The sequence below is a fragment of the Mastomys coucha genome, unplaced genomic scaffold (genome assembly GCF_008632895.1).
Source record: "Mastomys coucha isolate ucsf_1 unplaced genomic scaffold, UCSF_Mcou_1 pScaffold20, whole genome shotgun sequence".
Classification (NCBI taxonomy): Eukaryota; Metazoa; Chordata; class Mammalia; order Rodentia; family Muridae; genus Mastomys; species Mastomys coucha.
The window spans coordinates 85,126,552-85,154,052 of record NW_022196903.1 but is presented as its reverse complement, the minus strand read 5'-3'; the positions used below and the strand labels follow the sequence as shown (position 1 = coordinate 85,154,052).

General features: G+C 52.2%; 1 protein-coding gene across 1 annotated transcript in view; it reads left to right on the top strand.

Moving 5' to 3' along the window:
* The first annotated feature begins 977 nt into the window (after positions 1-977).
* The window catches only part of Wnt7a (Wnt family member 7A), a 47,234-nt gene continuing 20,710 nt past the window's right edge, over positions 978-27,501 (top strand). Inside the window, exons 1-3 of the mRNA XM_031382582.1 lie at positions 978-1,342; positions 3,482-3,708; positions 16,962-17,233. Coding sequence (XP_031238442.1) covers positions 1,272-1,342; positions 3,482-3,708; positions 16,962-17,233 — 570 coding nt within the window. The 5' untranslated portion in view covers positions 978-1,271. The remainder of the gene's footprint in view (positions 1,343-3,481; positions 3,709-16,961; positions 17,234-27,501) is intronic.

The following is a 27,501-nucleotide window of genomic DNA, read 5'->3' as shown; positions in this document are numbered from 1 at the left end:
TCATTAAGGAAGCTATCACAGACCTGCCAAGAGGCAAGCCAGGAGGGCACAGAGAACTCCTTGCAGTGGAGAATGGATGAACAATGTAGTGGCCATGTTCTGAAAGCGCCCCCCCAGGAAGTCCCTAGACCAAGGTCTCCCGTGTTCCTTGAACCCACCGTTGTCACCATGGCTGGCGCCAGTAGCATGGGTGAACAGCAGCTGTACATGATGAGTGTACGTGAAGTTGTTCATGAAGAACTTCAGTCTGAAGGCTAAGCAGGCCCGGAGTGGAGGGAAGAGTAGGGTTCGCTAGAGTTGAGGCTACCTTGTTCCAATTTGGCTATTCACCAGTTAGTGACTTTGAGTTTGACTTCACCTCCATGAGCCTCAGTTTCTCCAACTGAAACTTGGGGGTCGGTTTCTCTGATCAGAAAGCCAGAAGGCCAGAATGCACTACCCTGCCGCACCCAGCAGGTGTCGCTGTGAGAGCGCACTGAGCTTTCACCTGCGCGCTCTCCCAGGTTCTGCTACTGGTCATTGGGCTTCAGTCCAATTCCAAGTCTCCACCGGTAGCAGGATTCCGGAGGATCCTGTCACGTCTCGCCCTGGGTGCAGTCAGCCCCTCGCACGGACGAGGGTGAGGAGAGAATGTGTGGGGTAGTAGTTCTGCAGGAGTCGCCACCCCAGTTCCCTGTTTCTGGCCGGTGTGACAGAGCTCTAACAAGGCGCGAGGGTTCTGGAATGAGCCTCTACCCTCTACACCCAGAGGATGGCCCTTGGGCACCTGCTGGTCTCAACCTGCGAGTCAGCGAAGGATGCTAGGCAGGCAGGATTCCACCGCCCTCCACCCCCAACTCCGCTCCACGCCCCCGCCTCCCACCGCCGCGAGCTCGGAGGAGCGCCGCGGGAGCGCGCTCGGGGCAGACGTCCTCGACCCGCGGGCGCTTGGGCGCGGGGCGGGCGCTCCGGGAGGCGGGCGGGGGAAGGGCGGAGAGGGAGGGGCGGGGGCGGGAGGCAGCAGCGCCCCGCAGTCCCCGCGCCTCAAACACTTGCCGCGATCGCTGGCGCGCAGCGTCGCCCCGCGTTGCGCGCTCGTTCCTCCCTCCTCCGGCTCCGCGGCTCCCGCGCTCTGGGACAGTCTTCAGTGCCCAGCGCGGACGGACGCACCGACGGACCGCCCAGGGAGCCTCGGCCCGCGCCCCCTGCGCAGGCTATGTGGATTGCCCCGCCGGGCCCGGCTGGCGGGATCAGCACAGCCCGGCCCGCGGCACCCGCCACCAGCGGGGACTATGACCCGGAAAGCGCGGCGCTGCCTGGGCCACCTCTTTCTCAGCCTGGGCATAGTCTACCTCCGAATCGGGTAAGCGCCGCGCGCGTTCTTTCCGCGCGTGCGGCAGAGGCAAAGTTGGCTGGGCCCGGGAGGGAGGCGCGCTGCCCAACTTAGCTCAGAAGAGGCAGTGGGCGGTGCAGGAGCCCTAAGGGCACAAAGGCTCCCCGGTAGCGGACAACTCAGGGGCGCACACAGTTCCGCAGACTCGGGCAGGGGATCGGCCATCTCAAGGATCAAGTCAGGGATAACCCCAGAAACAGATAGTTTGGTGATTCTGGAAACGAATAGCTGCTCCATAGGGTCCCCAGGGACCGCCCCCACCTCCCGCCCCTGCGCTCAAGCCACAAGCACAGTAGATCCGGCAGGACCACAGCCACCCCTAGAGAGCTCAATTTCCAGCAGGAATTCTACGCGCGATATTGTGGGCGCAGCCCCTTTTCAGACAGGGTTCCCCAGGTAGCAAACGGGAGCCCAGGAGTGGGGTTATTCCCTGGCAAAAGCATAAACCACCTCTCAGAGCCCTGGCATCGCCTCTTTTCCAGCGACCCTCAGACCCCCCTTCCCAAGCTAGGAGGACAGCATTTTTAACAATCAGAACCAAATAGTACGACCAGAGATAGTTAATGGGTGGTCGGAGATACCAGGGAGAGATGCTCTCTAGCCGCCGCTCAAGGAAATCAAGACAGCCCGACCCTGGGGTCGCTGGGGTGGAAGCCAAAGAACCCAGGCGTGTCAGGAGGTGGGACAGGCGACACTCTTACTGGAAAGTGGAAGCAGGTGGCTCCAAACGCTGCTTGCGCTGCTTTGCGCGGTCTCTCTCTTTGTACTTGGGAAGCGGCTTGTGTGTGCGGCACGGTTTGGGGGATGTAGGGGACTTTAATCACAGGCAGAGGTCCTAGCGCCAAAGGGCCACCTTCGTAGGCTTCACACCTGCCTCTTTACACACCCCCACTACCTGTGAATCTCCTGTCGCTGCTTTGGGAAAGACTGGACCCAAGACCAGGGGGCGTGTTGGCAGACCCTTTGTGTTTCTCCGCCGCCACCCTCAGGGTTCCCACTTCCCCAACCCCACCTCTGGATTTCAGAACCAAGTGTGTGCTCTGAGTGGACTAGGCGGCCTCCAGCCCAACCGCGGATCGAGAGGCGGCTTCTGGGCTCGCGCGCTGCCTGCCTGCGGGTGTGTTTTAAGTGTTATTGATTCGCCCGCGTCTCGATGGCTTTTCTTTTTTTTTTCCCCCCACTTGCTTTAATCTTCATCTTGGCCCGCGCACTACCGCCCTGCGCTCATCCACTCATCCAGCATCCAGGAAGCGAGGTCGGGCCCATAGACTCTGGCCGCGTTAGGTATTATCTTCTTTTTAATTAGAAACGAGGGGCGGAGACACTGAAGACTGGAGAAGGAGAAAGCGGCAGAGAATAAACTCCCTGATTTCTCCGGGACCCGGACACCTCATTGGCTCACTAGAGGCCCAGCTACCCTAGGGGAGGAGGCGGAGGTCAGAGGGGCGTGGCCTTTTCTCCAGGGCAGTTGGAGGGAGGTCCCAGTTAAGAGTTGCAGTGACTTTGAACCGCTCTGCTGGGTCCGAGGGTTAAGGTCCCCAAGTCCCTTGAGGTTTCTCAGTCTGGTAGGTAAGACTGGCTCCTGTGTCACCTACTCTGTGTGACATTATTTGTGGTATTCTAATTTTACCTGAGTTGTTCACATGACTCCAGCACTAGCCCTGGGAACCGTAAGTTCCAAAAGCAATAAAAATGGCACCTGAATATGTGCTTTCTGTCGACCCTCCGAAGTGCAGAACTGCCTCTCAGAAGCTCTTGTTTAAGCAGTGCAGGTTCTGAGATACATAGAGGGGGTGTGAGCTTGCTCCAGGTTAGAAAGTGAAGAAAGACTTTGATGGAAAGGGGGGCCTGCCCCCTTGGGCACTAAAAAATTGCTTCTCTAAAATTTAGGTCCCATGGTGTCATGGTTCTGCAGGGACAGGCATTTCCTGGTCATCAGCTAGGTGTTTAGAAGACTTGTAGCCAAAATCCTGCCCTGCGCTACCTCAGACTTCTTGTGGCTCTGTGGGAGGTCCTCTGTAGTAGCTGAGAGAACATCACCCCCTTCCCAGCACTTGCCAGCCAGAGCCTTCCTCCAGGTCTCACCCCCTATCTCTGTGTCCCCTCCAGTGGCTTCTCTTCGGTGGTAGCTCTGGGTGCGAGCATCATCTGTAACAAGATCCCAGGCCTGGCTCCCAGACAGCGGGCAATCTGCCAGAGCCGGCCGGACGCCATCATCGTCATAGGAGAAGGCTCCCAAATGGGCCTGGACGAGTGTCAGTTTCAGTTCCGCAATGGCCGTTGGAACTGCTCAGCGCTGGGAGAACGAACTGTCTTCGGGAAGGAGCTCAAAGTGGGTATGTGATCATCAGACATCCTGCGCAGGGTCTTCTGAGCTGTGAAGAGTCAGTACTCTCGGGGGCCCTCTGTGATGCCTTCACTTGCACTAGTTCCAGTACCCTTGCCGATTGTAGCTTGTATATGGATTGACTCAGATTAAGGTCTGCCACTGATGTCCAGGATTGCATCTGGAAGCCATGCCACTTTGTTGGTTACAGGCAAAGCTCCGTGCACCAACTAATGGCCTAAAGGCTCGTTGGCAGATCTAACATGTTTTCAAATGAGGACTGAATTTAAATGTGGGGTGTTTTACCACAGCAGGGAGTTGCAGTCTCTTTTGGGAAATGGGTAGATCTATTGGTTATTTAATGTACTTAATCATTGCAATGGTTAGAGCTGAGGTCCAGCCCCCTGATGGTATGGTATGAGTGACCTATTCTCTGCCACAGTTCCCACCACTCCCTACTGTGGTCCAGCATGCAGTCCTGTGACACAATCTACCTGATTCCTACAGCAGTGCTTGTGGGGCGGGGGGAGGGTTGGCATGCGCAGACGTGTATGTATGCCTGAGTACATACACACATGCATTCTACTTGTAAGGTGATTGTGATGTTTGTGATAGAATTGGTGTAGAGAATGTCACTAATCTTCAGGAGATCCTGGATTGTAGGAAGAGATGTGGAGACATCTTCTTACTTGTGGGTGTCCAGACTTGGGGGCCAAGATGTCAACAGACTCACTTCTGCACTGTGATATCCCTCTGGGCTGTGCTTATCCATACAGCTCTGCTGCAAAGGCTCCTTTGAATGCTCTCTTCAGCCCTAGCACTAGTACTCCAGTGGGATGCCCCAAATCCACAGTCCAGTCCGGAACCCTCCACATTCCCAGCCTTCTGGCTGTCATCTGGGCTCCCAGGCTAGCCCACCTCCCCATTGCTCCCGGCAGGAAGGAATAATTTTAAAGAAGAAAACCAGATTACAGTGTTAATCTAGGAAAGATCCATTAAAGGGCCACTCATTCTAGTCAGCAGGAAACCATCGCCCACCTGCTGTGGAGGCCTTGGGCTCTTCTTGACCACCCAGCCTCATCCTCTGTTCTAAACACACCTTTTAATTTAAATGTGGGGTGTTTTGCCCACCGTGGGGAGTTGCAGCCTCCTTTGGGAAATAGGCCGAGCTGAGATATAGACCCCAGAGGGTAGGGTATGAGTGACCTATTTATTCTCTGCCAGTGCTTCTGTAGAGATCGGTACCACAGTGCAAATCCTCCATGTGCACTCAAGTCTCTTGAGCCTTCCCCTGCCTTGCTCCCTTGGCTCTGCATCAGCGACATCTCACACTATCTCAGTGCATTCTGCCTACTCCAGGAGGGCAGGGGCTCCAGCCAGCTCACAGTGACTACATTCTTCCCTGCCTCCAGACAGTCTTGCCACAGCTCTACTTTGGTCACCAGACTGTATTGACTACAGAACTGGGCCCAGTGGCCAATACGACAGGAACAGGCATGTCCCCTCCTCCAGAGCCCCTTTCCCGGCACTCCCTCTCTGGACCTTGGCTACATGAAGCTCCTTCTCCCCTGTCCTCTCCTCCTCAACTTCAGAATCAGGTTTTGTTTTGTTTTGTTTTGTTTTAGATGAGAGAGAAGTGGATCAACCTAGCTCAGGCAATAGGATGGTGTTGAAGCCCCTGATCCTAGCCTCCCAAGCCTTCTGCTTATCCCCTTTCAGCTTTGCCCTTCTTAAATGTCCTATCCCTCTTCAAATTCCAACACCCAGGATGTTGCTCTGACATTGTTTTAAACCTAATGGCCTTGCTGGGACATAATGAGTAAATGTGCTACAGATGAATAAACTAAGGCTCAGAAGGGACTTGGCCAAAGTGAGTGTCAGGGTCTCCCAGCACAGAGTTCATCTCTTATAGCTTGGGTACAGCCACCCCCATGGCCACACCATGATGACGTTCATTGGGCGGTGGCAGAGGGGACTAGGATGGAGGCACCCCTGGATCATAGCACCCCATACACCTGGCTGTATACTGTGGGATTAACCTCACACAGTCTAAGGAGGAGGGATGCTGCCAGTATCCTGGGAAGACACAAAGGACTGGGTTAGAAGCATGCCAGTTGGGACAGGTAAACATATGAGGAAACATATGACATAGCCATGACTTCCTGGGAGGAAGTAGGAGCTAGAGTCAGAAGATAAGGTAGCCCAGACTAAGGAGCTCAAATTTCTAGGACATCCCATTGGAGGATTCTGACCATAGCCACAACTACCAAAATATAGGCTGAGCCTTAATCGTTGTCACTATTCAATGGTTATTGACCCACCATTGACTTCGTATGAGTCAAAGCTTTCTCTTACAGTAACCTGTTATCGCTCAAGTTTGGAATTTTAAGGCCTCTCAACCACGACCCTTTCCCCTCAACAGCTGATTGCCTCAGTTGACTAGAGCGGCCTCATAGGGGTGAGGATCAGGGGTGAGGTCTCCTCAACATATGGAGCCCCTTCCTCTGGCACTCTAAACCATAGGACCCACATGTTGCCTTTGTAGGGACTTCTCAGAAGCCCCACCCTCCATATCATCCCATTGGCTAGAACTTAGTCACATGGCTTCACCTAGCTGCAAGTGAAGCTGTGCAAGGATGTCTTGGTGTTAGGAATTTGCATGTAGATTGTGAGATAGGGTAGGTAGCGTCTACTTCCCTGTGCTGAGGTCTGAAGACCTTCTTTCTCTCCCGCCCTCCCCCACCCCCTCATGCCCATCCCAACTGTGGTTCTCCGTTCTGCCTGAGCTTCCTGGCTCTGCCTTCCCTTCTGGGTGTCTGCGTTTTCATATAGAGATCTGACAAGGCTGTGAGCATGCCCAGACAAGGCCTATTGGAAGTAGAAATTGAAACTAAGTCCAACACACCCAGGTGAAAAGGGGACTGTTGAAATGCCTAAGGAACTGGCAAACTAGGCATGGTGCTGGCTTCAGAACAGCGGGACCAGAGGTTGTGTTGTTTTCTAACAACACCAGGGGGACAGTCAGGTGGCCATTTTAGTCTCAGGACCACAGCAAGTTTAAGACCTCAGGAAAGAGCCTTGGGCTACCTCCAGCCACACTGTGAAAGTCCCGATACTTCCTCTGATTACATAGTTTAATGAGGCTGGACTTCCAGTCATGTCCATCCCAAGGGTAAGATGCTTTGCTGACCAGCATGAGACCTTCACTCTGTCTGTCTCGCATTGAAAAGAAGTAAAATGTCAAATCTGGGGCTTAAACAGATGAGGTTATTCCTATCAGAGGCTGAGGTTCAAGATCAGGGCCTGGCGGGGTTGCTTTCTCCTGAGGCCTCTCTCTTGGACTTGCATAGCCTCCCTGCCCACCTTCCCCAGGTTTCCTTTCCTGGTGCTAGAGATCCAACCCAGGGCCATGAACTTACTAGGAAAGCACTCTTTCAGCCATGGTAAAGCTGTTTTGTGGATATGTCCTCACATGGTCATTTCTTTCCTTCATATAAATGCTCGTGGTTCTTTTAAAAAGACACCAGTCTCATGGGATTTGGCCCACAATTGACCTCATTTTAACCTAACCACCTCTTTAAAGACCTCTCCAATTGCAGCCACATTGTGGAGAGCTAGGGGTCAGAGCTTCAGTGTGAGTTATGGGGAACATGACTGAGCTTGTAGCACAGCAAGCAATGTCATGGCCTATGACTTCATACAGGGAGGGAGGGCTGGAAGGGGCTCAGAGGTGGGACCCCTAGGGTGGGAAGAGTGGTATGGGTCTAAGAGCAAGGGAAGAGACTGGCTGTGACTGGGAAAACCAAGGGAACTGTGAACAGAGCTCTAGGAAACAGGGAGAAGGTCCAGGTAAGAGACTTCTAGATAACGAGTCTCTCCTGAGAGTGTCGGCGATTCTTTCTGTGCGTTGTATGACATGATATGTCTAGTCAGCTGAGACGTACCCCAGGAAAACCCCCTGAGGGCCTAAGGAGGCCTTTAGCCCCACCCATCCCCATCTCTTTCTTCTGTGCTGGGGATTGAACTCAGAGCCTTAATCAAGCTAGGGAAGTTCTCTGCCCCTGATCTACATCTCCAGCCCCCATCTTCTTAAAAAGTGTGTCCCTTCCTTAAATCCAATGGATGAGTGATGGTCCTTCATCATGGGACCATGAGTGCAGAGGGTGGGAGGTTGTCCCTTCTGGCTTATATTTTATTTACCATAACACATACACCTCCCCTGACCTTATTTCATTTCAGTTGTAGTTAACAATGACTGTGGCAGATTCCACCTCTGTCATTCCACAGTGCCACTCACAGCTTCCCCAACAGGACTTCTCAGACCTTCACATTCCTGCCAGCTTGAGCGGGTGCCCCACGTGGAGCTCCCTGATACCTGCCTCTATGGCTCATATTTCCTACTAAGGGAGAGGGTTTTATATTTACTTACCCATGAGTCACCTGGGATGCCTTTTGCCCGTTTCCCCATTGCCTTGCAGGTTTCCCCATTGGGCCAGGATAACATGGTAGTACTGACAGAACCGTACAGGGATCCAGGGCTTGCCTTAGCAGTACCCAGTGGGGAGTTCACTCTCTGCTCTTCTTCATTGAGACTCAAATATGGCCCGGCACTGAGGCAGCCCTTTCTCATGCTCTGTCCTTCCAGTGTACTAGTCAGGCAGGAGTCAGCGACATCCCGTGGCTGCTTTGTGGCAGGGCTGAGACTCGATAGTGAGTTTCCCATTGCTGGAGGGATTTGTCTGTGTCTGTGAGTCAGACTCGAGACCTTCATTCCCAAGCTGTGTGTTTTAAGAGTTTTTGGTGCTGAGCTGTGGCAGGGCAGCTAGATGTGCTGTAGAATTGGAGTCACACATCCAGGTTTCCATTCTGCTCCACCCATGACTTTGGGAGGGCATGCGACTTTCCCCTCTCACTATGCCTGTCCACTATGCCACCATGCCAGGTGGCAGCTCCACATGTTACAGGATGTAAAACCCTGGTACCTGGAGGGTTGGATCTCAGAGGATCTCCATTCTCTTTTCAAGGAGTCTGTGCCAACCTGATAGGGACACAGCTCAGGAGTTGGGGATCATGCTTCAGGTTCTATTTTTTTGTGTGGCAGAAACTGTTGGCACTGTGACTCATACAGGATCCTGTATTCTAGAGAGGAGGGGCCAGCAGGAGGCAGGGGTGATGGACAGGGCTACTGATCTGAATTCTTTACATTGACTTCAAATTGTATCCCCAAATTTTCCTGCTTCTCATCACCTCCTGGTTCAAACCATCTTCACATAGTCACTGGCTGGACATCACTTCCCTGATACCCTCCACTCTGTTTGGATCTCCAGTCCATGTGGTAGGGGCTTGGTTTCATGGCTGGTGACTGGGGGAACTCTGTGTAATGCTCTTTGCTCTGAGGGGGTCAGTGTGTCCACCAGTATACGAAAGGCACTAGAACAACCTGAGTAACCTCTACATAGAGGTCCCAGCTGTCCCAAGATATAGTGCTGCAGGAGACTTGATCCTGGGAATGGCTACTCTTCAACACCCTCACAAGCAAGTGAACTCAGAGTATGATTTGGGGCCAACTATCTCTCAGGTCTAAAATTTTTTCTAGGGGTCCAGAATAGGGGCCTTCCTAGCATTGGATGTGGTCGGGGGTTAAAGAGATCTGTTTCAGTTCGCATTCCTCAGCACTTCCCAGAAGGCACCCAGGAAACTCAGATGTCAGACATCTCACACAAGGGGAGTAAAATATCACAGACATGTCTGACACATATCCAGGAATGCATGGCACAGAATGAAGAGCTCAGACCCAAAGCCTAAGTTCAGGACATTTTAATGCTTCTGAGGAGTAAATCCAGGGCTGTGAAATGCTTGTGGCTAAAATCCCCTCATACCTATGTGCATACCCTACACTCACTCACCTGTCCCACTGATAGAATCTCTGTGCAATAAAAGTTGGCGAGCAATACAGGCTCTGACCTGGTACTCTCGCCATCTGATGGGGACAGATAAAAGCCAGGATTGAAGTACACTGTAAGTGGAGGGTAACACAGAGCTGCCTGCAAGGACCCCTGAAGTAGGGGCTGGTATTACAGGACAGGATGTAAAGGGGTGACAGGGATGGCTGAGCAGTGCTATTGTGGCTCATATAGGATCCTGGATCCTAGAGATGATGGGCCAGCAGGATGCTGGGGTGATGCACGGGATGGCAAGGAGGCTTTGGAAAGAAAGGGAGAACCAGGAATCCCAGGTGATTCTTTTTTGTCTTGTTTCCCTTTATTTTTGAGAATTGGTCTCATTTAGCCCAGGCTGTCTTCAAGCACACTAGGTAGCTGAGGATGGTGTTAAACTTCTCCCCACTCCCAAGGGCTATGGTTGAAGGCATGTTCCATCATTCTCAGCCCTCCCATGGAAAGGTTCTGCACAACACATCCAAAGGTTCTGCTCTGGCAGGGAGCTGTCCAAGAGATTCGATCAGGATGTTGGGTGGTAATCACATTCCTTGTACATGCAAAAATTTGCTATGTCGCCAGCATTATCAACAAAGAATTGGTGGTTTCCCATCATGTGCTCAGGGGTTGCTACATTCCTTTCCAAATGCTCACAGCCTGCGATTTGGTACCCTCCTGCAGAATTTTTCCAGGGATGGGCACACATGACCTAGGATTCAGCCTCAGGTCTACCCGCCTCTGTCTAGCGCTTGGGAAACTCTGATGCATTGCTCCCAAGTGTGTGTCATCCTTTCTCCCTGGGGCAGTTGTTTGAGCCTTGCCCTCCTTTCCTCGAGGGGACCATCTGGGTCCATATCCCTTGCCTGAGAACCCCTACAGGTCCCCAAAAGGCTCTGTATTTTTACCCACAGCCTGTGAAAGTGGAACAGTGTTTGGCTGCTTGGCAGGATGGATGGGAAGTCCTTTCCAGGGAGGGAGATAGAGCGAGGGGCGGCCAGCTCCACTTTCTCTCTGCCTTTCTTAACAATGCGCCATCTTGCCCAAGCCAAAGCCCTTTTCTTTCCCCATTCTCGCTTAGAACACAGCCAACAAAGACCTTTTTGTCTCGTTTGCATTTTTTTTTTTTTGCAAGCCTCAGTTCATCCTGGATTTTCGCTCTCCTGACACTATTCTTTGAGATGAGCTTTTTGTTACATGGTCTTTCCAGCTTCCCTATGGTAGACAGTCCAACACACACACACGCTTGCACACACACTCACACACACACACACACATACACTTGCACACACACACTCATACAATCACTTTCACACATTCATTTAACCTGGAGATTTCATGGGGAAAGAAAAAAAAAACTCAAGTCAATAAAAATGCAGATGGATAAAGTGCTGACCACAAGTGGAGGGAGAGGACATCAGGAAGGGCCTCAGAAGTGGGGACATTGCAGCCACATCGTGGTAGAGAGCAGGCTAACCAACAATGTTTCTGCTTTGAGGCTTTTACTGATTCCCGCCAGGTGTGAGCCAGGCTCCTAACAACCTTTTCAGAAAGATTGTTCATAATTCCTGGTATAAAAATGAAAAGTTAATTTTCCCAGGGTCTTACCATGTTGGAAAGCAGAGCCAGGCTGTGACCCCAGGTTACCCAGACTCCGGGTACTGTTTGGAACCACCTGGATACATTTATGGTGCCTCATAGAGTGGCAGAAAGGAAAGAGTCATAGTGAATGGATGGTGGCCATTGGGGGACAGTTAGCACTGTGCCGTGCATGGCCTTACTCTGTAGGAAGAGGAACCCACAGAAAGAGTCTCCTTCCCTAGATTGTGGATTGGAACAGCAGGTTAGAGTGGAGTGAATGGGATATCCTTTCCCCATTTCTGTCTCCTGTCTCTTCACCTGGCTCAGTCTCCCATACATGATTCCTAACCCTTAAGTCCTGGCTGTGCACAGAGCCTCTCCCAACTACCGTGTGGCAGAGTACTGGGCTGTGAACAGCTACCACACCAGTCTGGCGAGAACAACCTTTTTCCATCTGTCTGTTTTCCCAATCACCGGACATTGCTGCTGGTGTCACTGTAGACCACTCATTCTCTGACCCATTGGCTTTAAATAGCAAAAGAGAAAAAAAAATCTACAATGCACTCTGTGGTTTCCAGTGAGATACCGTAAATACACCCAGATAATATTCCGGTGCAAACCACGGGCAGCGATCGCAAAGGGCGGAGGATGGAATCTTTGGGGCCAGCTTGGACAGGGCTCATTTCCTCTGTCCCCATGGGACTGCTATGGAGCCGAACACAGAGGGCGTCAACCAGGCTCTGGCTTTACCTCAGCATGAACACTTAACCCCTGCCCCCCATCCCCTTGCGAACATTCTCCTAGAGGCTCCTAAGGAGCCTCACTGGTCGCAGGGCAGCCTGCCAGTGGCCTCCTGGGTTCTACGTTTGCAGATGGGAATGTTGAGGCCCAGGGACTCAGATTCATCCAGTTAAGTGAGGGGTAGTGGGCATGGATGGAAAGCACTCTGTCACCCAGACTGAGCCCAAGACAACCGGGTTTGGTCCCCCAGGTTTCTGTGTAGAAACCCCTGATATGTGGCCAGTGAGATTTGAGGGTAAGATGGAGGAGAGAGAGGGGACTCCCCAATGGGGCCTGGGGGCTAGTTCTAGTCTAGTCTCTGGAGTCACGGGTGACCTCAGGCAGGCTTTCCTTCTGTCTGTGGCTCTGGGAATCTCTTCTTTGACTCTAGGGACAGGAGAAAGAAGGCTCTGTCCAAGACAGGATCCTGATACTCAGCAGGATTCCCTGTGTTCCCTATTCAATCTCCCTTCTCCTCATCCCTGGCTTACCTGGCCCACACCAGCCAGGGACATGGTTTGGGTCCTCTTGTCCTGGAGACTCTTCTCATCAGAACCTTCAAACTCTAACAACCCCAGCCCCCATCACTGAGGGGTTTTGTTTCCTTGGAGTCCTCAGCTGACAGAGTGATATCATCTGCTTTCTGTCTCCTTACAAAGGCAGAGCCATACCTGAATCACACATCTTAGTTCATCCAGCCTGCAGCACAGTGCCTAGCACACAGTAGGTGCTCAGGAGATGTTCACTGGGGGCAGGGGCTGGGCACATGCTTGGCCGAGGTGACAGAGGTCAAGGTTTCGATGAAGACCTTTCTTCTGCCTCTGCTACTTCAGGGGAGACTCCTCATCACCATAGGAGACAGCTTCAGCCAAGCTGGTGTCCATTCACCAAATGTATGGAAGGTCTGGTGGAGAGGTGGGTTGTGAATTGGTGGGCTGGAATAAGAGCCATGAGCACCAGGAGAGGAGTTGTACCCTTGAGCCCAGCTGTCAGGGCTTGTGTCTGGGTCTCATGATCTGCCTTTTGTGAAGGGGTGACAAAGATCAGGGTGCCTCGCAGAGGTTGGTTGCCTCCATTGGTCCCTCTCGCCAAGGTGTTCAGACACAGCCTCTCCTGCAGCCCATTTCTGAAGACTTGGCACACTCTGTATGAATGAGGTACCACCTGGCCCCATCCACCACTGTTGCAGGACATGAAGGAACCTCTCAAAACTTCTTTGCAGATATTTTGCAAGCCCAATGAGATGCGCTCAGTAAGTGTCCCAGTAAGGACTTCTTTAGGCTGTGCTGGGAAGAATGTGGACAACTGAGATTCGGGAATGGCTCAGGTCATGAATAGGGACACCCTGTGATCTCTCAATGCCTCTGTCTGTACCTGTGCCTGTGACACACATCGGTACCTTTCTGTGAGCCTTACTCCTCCACCCCCAATCCAGGGAAGGGGGCCTCAGAGTGCTGGGTGGCTTCTTGAGAATGGGACTTCAGGATCTAGGACCCTTCCCTGCCGGATCAGCAATCACCCTATTTCCTTCTCAGAATGCCAGGGTCTGACCTTATTGACAAGTATTAACTGATAACTAGGTGTCATTTTTTGACAGAAATGATGCATTCTGGGAAGAGCTGATGCCCACTTGATGGGCTGTTTATTTATTTATTTTACGTTCTATTTTGTATGTATGAATGTTTTACCTGCATGCCTATATGGGCATCACGTGCATGTTTGATACCTGTGGAGGTTATCAGATCCCCTGGAACTCGAGTTACAGGTGGCTGTGAGCGCTGGGAACTGAACCTGGGTCCTCTGCAAGAGCAACAAGCACTCTTATCTCCTTAGCCACCTCTTCAGCTGAGGGGCTACCCTTGAGGACAGCATCCTCTTGGCGTGAGCCGTGAGTGAGCAGCATCCTGTGCACCCCGAGGCTGCTGCTACTGTTGTGGCTGGTCTCCATGCCTCCTCCTCCAGGCAGACATTTATGACAGAGTGCTACACTGAAGGGAGTTATAGTCTCTAGGGACAGTGGGAATGAGTGACCTGGGACAGGTGGAATCAGAAGGGCTATAAGGTAGCTAAGGTGGGAGTGGGAGAGGGAGGCCTTGGCACCTTCCTAACAGCCCGTGATTCTACCAGTTACAAATCTGATGTTACTCTTTAAAAAAAAAAAAAAAGATTTATTTTATTTATTTTATGTGTATGAGTACACTGTAGCTGTACAGATGGCCATGAGCCATTATGTGTGTGGCTGCTGTTGAACTCAGGACCTCTGATGGCCCCTCTCTCTTCAGCCCCGCTTGCTCTGGTGTAATTCACTCAACTGTCTTCAGACACACCAGAAGAGGGCGTCTGATCTCATTACGGGTGGTTGTGAGCCACCATGTGGTTGCTGGGATCTGAATTCAGGATCTTCGGAAGAGTTGTCAGTGCTCTTACCGCTGAGCCATCTCGCCAGCCCCCCTGATGTTACTCTTGATCCTCACTGAAGTGTGTGCTGTGGATGATGCTACCTCTGATTTCCTGTTTGGGTCAGAGGTATTTACAGGGAAAGGACTAAGCAAGGCACAGCAAAGCTAAGTGTACTTCTTGAGGTCACACAGCCTCTGGCAGGTTTGAAGGAGCCCTCAGATCTGTCTTATTCTGTCAACAGCAGCTCTTTAGCATGCCAGAGGGCTGAGTATGGGCACACATAGCACCTGCCCTGCAAGCACCCGTGCTAAGCAAGGGTAGTTGTCCCTTCTTGCTTCTCAGAGCAGGGGTGCTAAGTGTCAACTTGTCAGGAAGGTAGACACCACACATGGCCCGGGGATCAGACTCTGTGATGGTCAGGTACACCTTCAACTAGAAGCATTCCCTACCTCAGGGAATGTGAGGGACAGAAGCTATGGCCATAGCTGTGGCCATCATCCTCAACAGCTGACTATCACTCATTACCTACATCACTCCGTGGCTCAGGAGACCCAAGAGAAATAGAGATGCTCACATGCTGGGTGGCAGGCAGTCACACAGTTACCACAGGAAGCATGGGGCTCATTGGGAGAAGCCTGAAAAGGCAGAGGCTGAGGGCCTGGGTCTCCTGGTCTCTCCCCTCCATTTGCATATTAGTCTGCTTAAGGGAACATAGCTCCTTCCACCTGCTAGGGCCTGGCAGCCATGACCTCCCCTATTCTGAAGTGATTGAATCCCAGGTCAGTTTTCGTTCATATGAGGTAGCCAGGGGCAGTCTGAAGCTCTGCTCTGGGTGCCCTGAATGAGCCAGACTGCTCTACTGGCTTCATCAAATGTAGGCAAGAGAGAATGAAGAGCCACCCTTCCCCTTGGGTTCTGTGAGGACCAGCTAGTGCTGTCCTCCATAAATGCTGTAATGGCTAGTGGTTGGCATGCTTTCTCCTGCTTCAACATTGGTAACTATTTTCTCTTCCTTACAACCTCATTGGAAAGCAGTTCCAACCCCTTTAATAGTGGAGGAGTTAGGCACAGAGACACAGCTGCCTCACCTGGGGTCACACCGCTGGAAAGCAGTGGAACAGTCACCGCTGGTCGCCCCTTTCTCCAAAACCCTTTAGAGTTTGACATTGATGTCAGTACCTTTCCTAGAGTTTGGTTTCTTGTGTTTGGTTTTCTGGAGTGAGCTGGTATCCAGGTTGGAGGGCTTTCTCCTTGCCTCTCTATGGCCCTAAGGAACCCAACAGGTACTTTAAGTGTCTTCTGCAAGCCACAGTGTTGAGCTGCAGTTTTAAAGAAGAACAGGGGCTCCACTCTGAGAACCCCATTTGTTAAACCAGGCTCTGGGTTGAGCATTTTTTTTCAGTGGGACTCAAGTTCCCCTCTTGGATAGGCACTGGCAATATATCAGGCTCACAGATGGAAAGACCAGGGACTTGGAGAAGACTGCTATCCCATAGTAGTCAGTAAGTGGCAGAAATGAAACCTGACATAAGCCTGTCTTGAGAGGAATGCCATGGCTGGTTTCATGAAAGACAGAGTAATACTGGCTCTGTCCAGCCAAGAGGGCACCAGAGTATCAATGGTTGGGGGCAGGACAGGTGGTGTGTGAAGCAGGTTGGAGGGAGGCCCATGTGGAGGCCAAAGGCTAGGTTACTTGCAGGTTTGTCACCATTTCCTCAGTTTCTCCAGCAGCCCCTTGCCAACTCTGCCCCAGCTCCCAGAACACATCTGAGGTGTGCTCCCCTACATGCGCCCCTGCCCCAGCTTCAGCTTCTTCCTCAGCACCCCAGACTGTAAGAGCTGTGGGCCCAGGGCTCATTCAGGAAATCACCATGGGCAAGTCCCACTCTCCTTCACCCTACACTGCACACACATCTCTTGAACCTAGTTGACAGAGGGGAGACTGAGGCCCAGAGAAGCTAAGTCGCCACATGATCCTTGCACCCACTCAGCATTTTTATTGGCTCCATCCCGATGCTCAGACCCCTCCCTTCTTACAGTGGAACAATGCCACTCGCTGAGCACTGCCTGGAGCTTTGGAGACAAAACTTTATGCTCTGAGTTGTTGTTACATCTGAGGAGACTGAGGCACAAGACAGGGGTGATCACTGGTCAAGTCACAGAGGCAGGGCTTAACGGCCCCAGCTTTAGCCTGAGACCTCCACAGGTGTTCCATAACTGTTGCTTTTCTGTGATCTGAACACATACAAGTGACACGATCCAGTCACATGCTGGGAGAGGCAGTGGGTGGACATGGGATAGAAGCTTCCCACTCCCCAGTCTTGCTTTCCAGAGGGTCAGGGATTGCAGGAAAGTGAGCGTGAACTTGATTATGGTCCCAGGGACTGTCACCACTCTGAGGAGCCCTCTGCACAGGCAGCATCAGACTTCTGCTTGAGTTTCAGAAAGCCGCTGCTGCACTATGCTCAGCCTCTCTCCCAAGCTGGACCTCACCTTCTCCCTAGCTGCCCTTACTGGAGGGTCTCCCAGATCAGCTCTTACAAAGCCCTCTCCACTCTTCTGCCCCCAGGGAGTCGGGAGGCTGCCTTCACCTATGCAATCATCGCTGCGGGTGTGGCCCATGCCATCACAGCTGCCTGCACCCAGGGCAACCTGAGCGACTGTGGCTGTGACAAGGAGAAGCAAGGCCAGTACCACCGGGACGAGGGCTGGAAGTGGGGTGGCTGCTCTGCCGACATCCGCTACGGCATCGGCTTCGCCAAGGTCTTCGTGGATGCCCGGGAGATCAAGCAGAATGCCCGGACCCTCATGAACTTACACAATAACGAGGCAGGCCGGAAGGTAGGCTGCAGGGAGGTCCTTGGTGACAGGGGTGGGGTCTTGGAAAAGCCCAACGCTGCACTTAGCTTCCTTCTGCTCCATTTTGGTAACATGGATGTACAATATGAAGCTTACTGACTGAATACTAAACATTCACATAACCAAAATGGGTGCTTCTCAGTAAAGAGGGAAGTGGAAGGCTTGTGAGGTCCTAAGGGCCGGCTGGGGCCGGCTGTGTACATGGACTCTGGGGAAGGAATGAGGCAGTTGCTGGAGGCATCCCACATGGATCAGCTCTTAGAGCAGCTACCTGTTTCCTATCTTCTCAACCAAGATCTAAGTCTATCCTAGAAGAGAAGGGCAGGATTTCTCCTGTTTCCAGCAGCCTGGCTGGGAAGAGAAGGGAGCTGGGTGGCCCATTCCATGAGGAGAAGCCCATGGAACTGAGGGTCCAGAAAATAAATGAAACCAAGGAGCCATGAGATGGGGACAGAGGGAGGCAGGTCCTGGCAAACACAAGGACCCACCATGGCTGTTGAAATGCACAAAGGGACCAAGGCAATGCTGGGAACTCCATTCCAGAAGTATTCGCACATCAGCAGCCTGCCTAGGCATTGAAAGACACCTAGGCCAGTGCTACCTGAGTGCACAGTGTCCCTGGTTGAGGCCTGAGTCTGGGCTGGATCCCAGAAGGCCTAGGAGGCATTCAAAGTGGGAGGGAGTCTGTGCTCTGTTCCATGAGGTATCAGTGAGTGTGAATAGGGAATTTACAGATACAGAGCGTGGTGAAGTGGGGGTCGGGGCCCATCCTCAGGTCTGACTGACTAGTTCACTACAACAGGGTGGGTGCTGGGAGCAGGACAGCCAGGCCTCGGGAATAAGTCTCTGGTTTTCTGTGCCATCACTTCATCTTTAGAGATGCTCTTAAAATCGGTGAAGCAAAGAACAAAGACAGTCCCCAGAAGGGCTCAGAAGTGAGAGTCTGCTGTTTGGCCTAGTGACAGCAGCAGTGTCTTGTTCTGGTGGAGCAGGTCCTTCTGGCCTGGATGTTTCAGCTCATAGAATCCCTATGAGTTGGTGTCATTTGAACCCTCCTTTACAGGTGAAGAAACTGAGGCACAGGCAGGAAGTCATATGTTAAAGACCCCATAGCACTGGGGCCAGGCAGGTCTGCACAGATGTGTTCATATTCTCTGCACAGATGTGTTCATGGCTGCAGGGGCTGAGAAGGTGGCATGGTCACCTGAGCTCAATCTGGCTCTGTCATTCATTCCTGTACTGCCAGGGCTGAGGTGCGGAGGGAAGGCCACCTTCCTGGGACCTGACCCATCATCCTCTGCCCTCAGCCAGGGTAGGCGTGAGTCCATGTTGCAGACATGTGCAGCACCCAGAGGAAGCCAGTCAGAAGGGTGGCTGGGGGCTCACATACTATGAGAGAGCAGACAGGCTTGTATCCAGAAGGTGAGAGGGATGGCCCCCTGTCTAATGCCCCTCCCCCATCATAGGCCTCTGAGCAGCCTTGGTGAGTAAAAGAGACCTTGTCTGCCCCAGAGTGACATCCAGGTAAATTAGGTGGCCTCAGGGACCATCTGTCTAGAAGACGGGTCATTCCTCAGGCATCTCAGCTATTCCTTCCTTCTCACTGCTGTAGTACAAGTCCCAGGGGACATCGGTGGTCACACGTGCTACCCCTCCCTGGAGGTCTCACTCCTTGGAGGCTGGCACGAGGTAGCAACTTCCCTCTGTTATCTCCAGTCTCCTTACCACAGCTGCTTGCTCGGCCTATAGTGAGGTAAAGTGTGAGGCTAGCCCATGGCTCAAAGTGAGGCTGGCTAGCAGCTCTGGTAAGAGAGCTTCCTAAGGTGCACAGTTGGTTCTAGGCACAAGGCTTGAGGAAGCTGCTGCTCAGTCATGCTACTCTGGGCCGGTGGGCACTGCATGGTCCCAAGAAAACCTCAGTGGGCTTCTTGGAAGAGGTAGGCCCAGAGGCAGCTGAGTTTGGCTGAGGAGAGACAAGAGGTGAAGGTCCAGAAAGATGAGACCTATGCCTGGTTTATAGTATATTCTGGTTGGTCTGTGGGTTCCTGGAGGATCCCCAAATTGACAGGATGTCTTGATGTGGCTTCTCCTTGTCCAAGTCTCAGCCATGATACCCCTTCTCAGAGAGACTTCCTTCTTGTTCCTTCTTCACCTATTCTGGGATATGTTCTGTAGCTTTCTCACTCAGGACAGCCTGGGGTGCCCCTTACAGCCACACCCCAGACCCCGAAGATGGCAGTGCTGCATGTGGAACATTGATCAGGGCCTATGGCAGCTAGGTGGAGGTACTTTGGTTCCAGGGCAGAGAGGGGTAGAGGTCATAGAAACGGGCTGTGGAGACAGCTAGGTCCAGGTAGACATTGGGTATGGATGGAACACAGGCTGGGCCTGCCTAGGTGTGGGAGCACAGAAGGGGAGATTTTCCAGACTTTCTGGTTGAGGACCTGTCTTAGTCACTGTTCTATTGCTCTGGAGAGATACTACAACCAAAGCAACAGTTATAAATAAAGTATTAATTGTGCCTGACTTATATTTTCAGAGGTGTAGTCCATTATCCTCATGATGCTGGAGCAGTAGCTGAGAGCTACATTGTGATCTGTAGGTAGAGAGAGAGAGAGAGAGAAAGAGAGAGAGAGAGAGAGAGAGACAGAGACACACACAGAGACACACACACAGAGATAGAGAGACAGAGAGACAGAGAGAGACAAAGATACAGAGAGAGGCAGAGAGACAAAGAGAGAGAGACAGGGACAGAGACATAGTCAGAGACAGATAGAGACAGACGGAGAGAGACAGACAAAGTGACAGAGAGAAAGAGAAGGAGGGGGAGAGAGTGGGAGAGAGGGAGAGAAAGAGAGAGAGAAAGAGAGAGACAGAGAGAGAGAGAGAAAGAGAGAGACAGAGACAGAGACAGAGAGACAGAGACAAAGTGACAGAGAGAAAGAGAAGGAGGGGGAGAGAGGGGGGAGAGAGGGAGAGAGAGAGAGAGAGAGAGAGAGAGAGAGAGACAGAGACAGAGACAGAGACAGAGACAGAGGAAACTGGGCCTGACATGGGCTTTTGAAACCTCAAAGCCAATGACTCCAACAAGACCACACCTTCCAAAGCCTTTCAAATAGTGCTACTTTCTGTTGACTAAACATTCAAATATGTAAGCCTATGGGGGCCACTCTCATTCAAATCACTGCAGAACCCTTGGGTACAGTTCACCTAGGGACCATTTACTATCATGATTGTGAGGGTGAGTTAGGGACCCTGTCCTAGATCTGGATCCCAGAAAATACTACAAATTATAAAGCAAACCCCTTCTCAAGCTGCAGTAGGCTGCACTGGAGGCTGCATGGCTGGTAGGAAAAGGCCCGTAGCAGTTGGGCAGAGATAGGTAGTGAGACTTGGGAAGGACCATGGTGTTGTTGATCACTTACTGCCTCACAGACAAGATGCAACCTGGCCACAGGCTCTGAGGCTTGTCAGCAGTCAGTGTGAGAGAAAGGCCCGGCAGGAGAGCCAGGAGAAAAGCCGTACATGCCTTCTGTAGGCCCCCGAGGGTCCATTGCTACAGGAGTACCCTGTGTACCCTGCAAAGGGAGGGGACCAGTATGATGTTTCCGCCCTCAGTAGACTCCAGAACCAGGCAATGGTGGCCAGGGTATGGTGGCCGATGTGCTTCAGCATCTGCCATGGTGGGGGTTGTCACAAAAAAAAAGCAGGCCAGAGACTGTGGATGCCTCTGGGGAAGATGACTGGCAACTGAAGTCTCTCCTGGCAGTTTTTTGAGGAGGGGGGCACATTATTTCTAGACTGATGTCAAAGGCCACACTGCTCAGGTTGGTAGAATACTAAGCTCTCTCATGGTGGCTGGTGGTTTGAGCCACAGGACACTGGAGGGAAAGAGGCCCTGAAATCCTCAGAGTAACTCTTGTGTCGTTGAATGATCTCTTTCCTGTCCCTTGGGTGGCAGGGAGAGAACTAACTACTCCATGCTCTGTGTCCTCAAGGCACTCAAGTTAGTATGAGGGCCAAACGCTTGATGTTGTTGTAGGAGAACCGTGGCCCCGACACAGCTGCAGTGCAGTTCCCTACAAGAGATGGCTAGGAAAGGAAAGGGATCTTTCGCCAGGCCTTGAAGGATAAGCAGAAGCACCCCAGGAAGAAGGCAGTCAGCACGAGTAGACCTGGGATTCAGTGGTACAATGTCAGCATTCCCAGGTACCTGCACTCAATACCAAGCACTGAAAACAGAGGGAAGGAGGTTATTGAACCCTAAAAGAGCAGTAGGCACTCCCTGGTCTGAGGCTGGTAAGAGGTAGTGAGGTTGCTGGGGAGGCTGGAGCCAAACACAGGCCGTATGTTATGTGTTGGGAGTAGCCAGAAGCAGCTTAATGGGGTGAGCTCTGGGTGGACCCCTCTCCCTCCTGGCACAGAGTGGAGAGGGGAGAAAGGTCTTAGACGTAGCAGGTGCCGACACCCAGGAGTGTGGGAAGTATAATAAGCAGCCTTTGGGCTACATTTGGGGGTGTTTGTTCCCCTCACTGGGTCAAGCAGGGTGCTCCTGGATGTCTGGATGTGAGAGTGTATGGGGGGTGATGGCTAGGGTTCTCGTACCTTGCTGATGTAGAGCAGGCCCAGGAACCACAGAGGCAGAGAATAGCAGGAACCCCCAGGACACTAGGCCTATGGAGAGTGCAGGAAAGGAGGGCAGGAGGCCGTTGGGGAGGGAGAGGCTGGCAGGGAGATGAACAGGACAGGGACAACCTGGGACCCCCAGTGGACTGCACAGGAAACACTCCCTGGCCCTCATGTTAAGGTGGCTTCTGCTATCTCTTGGCTTGGTGACAGTATCTCCAAGTCCCCAGGATGACATGTTACCTTTCCACTGGCTGTGGAGGCCTTGCTGTACCTGCAGGGTGAAGTGTACTGCTCTGGAGGGTCCCAGGGAAGGATGTGCTATCAGCAGCCCCTGTCTACAATGAGGAGTGAGACCAGACTGGACAGGCAGCCTGAGGACAGGGCCCCCCACTGGGACAGGCCAGCCCTGCTGGAATGTGACTAGCTCCAGGGAGGTGAGCTAAGGGAGATGGAATTCCACCTGAGCGCGGAGTCACCTCTTGCTCACAAGGGGTGTTGGTCTTGTCCCTTCCTGCCCTGCCCTGTCTGGTCTGGGTGCTCCTGGGGGCTGGCTTTCTATTCTGGGCATGGCTACAGGGCAGCCGGCATATGGGGGACAACAGGGACCCAGCCCTAGGCAGCAAGGGTGAGGCTTAGATAAGACTTGCTCCACTTAGTGGCTGCTCAAGCCACTTACATACTTGACTAGAGAGAGTGGACAGTGTGGCATGTCAAGGGCCCCCAAGAGGCCAGGCCCCACCTTCCCGGAAGCCAGCCAGCAGTCCTCAGGCTATTGTGCTTGCAAGTCCTGCCCCACATTTAGGGTGGATGGGGGTGTGTGTCTCACCTTCAAAATGCAGGAAAAGCCTGCATCCTGGGTTCAAGGGACCAGGAGGGATTTGGGTTTCAGAAGCTTTTCCAGGTCTGCCATGTAGGGTAGGAGAAGATATAAACCTCCCAGGGATCTTGCCTTCCCCGGCTCACTAACCTCTAGTCCTGAACTCCTGGGACAACCTTCTTGCCCCAACTAAAGGATTTTGCACACGCCGTCCATGAGGGTGGAGTTTAGCCTTTGCTCGGGAGGACTTCTCTCCCCAGTGTCCACCTAGACTCAGTATATATATTGTGCTGCTTTTACCTTCCCACCACTTGAGCACACTCTCTTTGCACAGCCCTTTGAGCCTTTACTGTCCATTAGCTCCCACTACAAGGTCAGCACCACGAGGGTCAGGGCAGCTGAGTTGTCTACGCCTAGAATGGTACCTGGTACCCAGCAGGGTTCAAGAAAGGTTTGTAGAGAGCATGGATGAATGGCAAGTGTCTGCGCTTTCCTGGGAGTGTCTTGGGAGTAGGATGCCAGATGCAATTTGAGATTCCCAGTTAAATTTGGCTTCGAGATCAGTAAGAAATCAATTTTATTTATGCATGTCCCAAATGTTTTATGGGATACCTACTTAAACATCTTTGTTTATGTCAAATTCAAATATAACTGGTTCGTGTAGTCTGAATCAAGCTTACGCTGTGGTGACTACAGACTCATGTGCAGTTGAAAGAACACTGAGCCCCTGGGGACCTGTAGGTCCTCACTGTGACAGCCTATACTGTAGGACACTGTCACCCTGGGACACTGGCACTGATAGAGGACACCCTCCCTTCTTCAGGGCTTCCAGTCGCCACACACCACTAATCCACTCCCTATGTTTATAACTGTGTCCTGTTAGAAGGTTGCATAAACCGAGTGGGGAACTGTGCAGCCTATAGAATCCTTTCTTGCTTGATGTAATCTCCTAGACTCGTTCAAGTTGCTGTATGCAACAACAGTTCTTTCCTCTCAGTAGCCATAGCTCAGAGGCAGCACACTTGGCTTAGCTCTCCCCCTGCTGAAGGACAACTGGGTTGTTGGCAGGCTTGGCCCATCATAAATAAAGCTACGGTGAATGTGTGTGTACAGATTTTCCTACAGATGTAAATGTCTAGTTCTCCATGATAAATGTCAGGAGTGCCAGCATACTGTTGATGAGAGTTCGCTTTATGATAAAGCCCTAAAACATCCTGTGCAGGTGATGTCAGCTCTGCACCACTGTGTGGCAACTGCTGAGACCGCTGGACTTTAAGGCAAAGGGCTGCTTTGGCTCACAGTTTTGGGGGGTCTAGTCCACAATGAGTTGGACCTACTTTGGTTCTGAAGCAGCTCATTACAACAGGGTGATGGAGCAAAGCTGCACACTTTGTGTCTGGACAGTGACAGACAGGGATGGGGCGGAACATGTCCCACTGTCCCCTTTGATGGCACCTTCAGTGACTCGAAACCCCCCTATAGCCTCACCCCCTCATGATTCCACTCTGTCCTGGGAACCAGCCCTTTACTACATGGGCCTTCTAGAGACATCCCAGATTGGGCTACAGCACTGGTGGTGCCCTCTTCCATTCCCATAAGCAGTCTGTGAGTGACTTGGCTTCTCCATCCGTGCCCACACTCGCTGATAACACAGGTTCTTATTTCTGCTGTTGTGATGGGAGTGGGCCCTATCTCACCGGTGTTCTAACCACAACTCTAGTGGCTGATAGGGCAAGCCTCTCTCCTTGTGTGGTATACCTGGTGTACCTTGACACAGGGAGAGATCATGTCTGTCTGTCCATCACTTTTCGGACTGATTACTTTCTTTTTTTACTGTTAGGTTTGTACACATTTTTTATTTGTCTATTCAGATGTTTTTGCCAGGTGTATGGGTTGTGAGTCTTTCTCCAGCCTACAGCTTGTTTATTCTCATCGGGGCTTCACAGAACAAGGGTGGGCCTGTTGTTGCTGCTGGTGTGGTCTCACTGTGGCTCAGCTGGCCTTGAACTTGCGAGAGGAAAGTGCTTTCAGGTTTAGCTAAGAACCCTTTGCTACCCTGTGTCCAAGGGTGCTTTCTTTCTAAATGCTTTGCATTTAAATCCCTGGTGTGGTAGCAAATGCCTGTAAGCCAGGACTCGGAGAGCCGAGGCAGGGAGCGTATGAGTTTGAGGTCACCCTGATGTATACAGCAAAGCCCTGACTCAAAGAAAAGAATTAAGCACTGAAGCCCATGATCTATTTTATAACTCGTTGTTTCAAACCTGCAAGTTATTGTTTTTACAATTAATTAAGTTTTAATCTATTTTAAAAACACCTAATCTAAGGCTTCCCACTTCAATCAAGCTTATGTATATGATTAAGCAGCTCAAGGTCCATTAGTACTGTGAAACATCACCATATCTGTGCACAGGCTCCATCACACTTGTCCAGAGACCCCTCAACCATCACACCTGTACCAGGGTCTCCATTCCCACACCTGTACCAGGGACTCCACCTCCACACCTGTACCAGGGACTCCATCTCTACACCTGTACCAGGGCCTTCATCCACACACCTGTACCAGGGCCTTCATCCACACACCTGTACCAGGGCCTCCCTCCCCACACCTGTACCAGAGCCTTCATCCACACACCTGTACCAGGGGCTCCATCCCCACACCTGTACCAGGGCCTCCATCCCCACACCTGTACTTGGACCTCCATCCACACACCTGTACCAGGGCCTCCATCCCCACACTTGTACCAGGGCCTCCACCCTCACACCTGTACCAGGGCCTCCCTCCCCACACCTGTACCAGGGCCTCCACCCCCATACCCATGCTAGAGCCTCCATCAAATTCTCTGATGTCAGCACCTTGGAAGCCTCAGGCCCAGCCTCAGCCCTAGCTTCCCAGCCCAAGCCTTCAGTCACCTCACTGAAGACACAAGCCACTACACAGACTCTCCACTTCCTGTCACAGCCCAATGACATAATTTTCTTCTCTACTTCCACAAACTTGGCCATCCTGGGTACTTCACCTAAGCTAGATTGAAGTGTTTTCCTTCCGTGTCTGCTTTGAACTGGCCTTATGTCTTACAGACTCTTGGGCTGGAGGTGTGACGCGAATGTCAGCATCCCTATTTCAACCTGGTCCTCATGGTGGCTCAGTCTGGTTCCTCTGCCTGGCCCTAGTGCCCAGACAAGGAGTGCAGCCTCTGGGTTGGTCCAGGAGAATGATCTAGGCCTGTTCTAGATTTAGAGACTCTTTGTCCGAGGGGTGGAGAAGCAGGGAAGGATTGGCCCCCAGGCCCAGCTTAGACCCCATCAGGTCTGTGGTAGAACAAGCTGTGTGAAAGACTGGGAGGCAGGACCATGGTGAAGATGAAAATCTAGGAAGAGAATGAGGCTGCTGATACCAAGGGAGCTGTGTTATGAGGACTGGCCATGGCCAGGGTGGAGGGTGCTCGTGCTATGGGGACTGACCATGGCCAGGGTGGAGGGTTCTCGTGCTATGAGGACTGGCCATGGCCAGGGTGGAGGATGCTCATGCTATGGGGACTGTCCATGGTCAGGGTGGAGGGTTCTCGTGCTATGAGGACTGGCCATGGTCAGGGTGGAGGATGCTCGTGCTAGGGTTGTCCCCTTTATCTAATGACATAGCTGGGGCTGTGCCCAGCCAGCTCCTGTCACTGATGCCATAGTGATAACCATGACCAGCATCCAGGGAAAGAGGGATAAGATAAGAGAGGAGTGGAAAGCAGTGACAGGACAGGGCAGCTCTTCCTGGAGAGACTGGCAATGCCTGTGGGTCCCCAGCCTCCACACTGCTCTGGACTGCCAAGACCACCTCCACTTAATTCCATGCAGACATGACAGCCTACGCTTAGCCCAGAGAATTTCTGGACACCATGGCCTGGAAGGAGCTTGGGCCGTTCATCCAGGAAGAGGGTGACTTTAGTGAGCTGTTGCTGTCCCGCAGGCCCTCAGGTTCAAGCTCATGCTGAAGCAGCCACAAAGCCCTTGTCAGGGGAGTTGATACAGGTGGACACAAGGTTCTCTGTTGGGGAACACAGGCAAGCCTAATATCAGCACCAAAAGTACAATCCCCATTTAATCCCCACAACTGCTAGCCTCCCGCCTGGTCATGGGTCTGCCTTACCTACATTATGCATGGGAAAATGGAGGTGAAGAGAGATAATATAGCCTAAGGCTACACAGCTCACAGGCTGCCCTGGAAGCTGAACTCAAGCTGGACCCAGACTCATCAGTGTCTGGGGCTGTCCTCACTCAATCCTTGCATCCATAAGCGATTCCACAATATTATCCAAAAGTTCTGGAACCTTCTGAAGCAACTTAGAAGCTTTGATCCTCAGCCCCCAAGACTCCACTCTAATCACCTGGAGATTGAGGGTCATTCAGGTACTGTGTCCTGTCTTGCTCTGTTCACGGGGCCCTGGACATTGTCTGCTGCTAGAAGGGGACACTGGGTGGGGGGGCAGAGGAAATAGATGTTTAGGAGGTTTTATGCATTGTCCCTTGAGACAGAGTTCTGTTGTTTCACAGCTCAGGGCTTGTGCTGGACAGAGGGCATGCTGGGAGCCATGAGCCCTCACCTGCAGGATCCTTCTTATTCTCCTAGGCAAGCATGAGCTTCAGTCTAGCCTCTCTGGCATACTTCAGCCTGGCATACTCTGGATGTGGTAGCACAGTCCAAGGGCAAGCGCAGGCTGCAGGGTTGGGAGTGCTGGTCTTGTTCCTATTCACAGTGTGTTCATCTGGACCTGGCCTTGCTGCTTCTGGCCAGGGTAGACTTAAGGCTCTCACT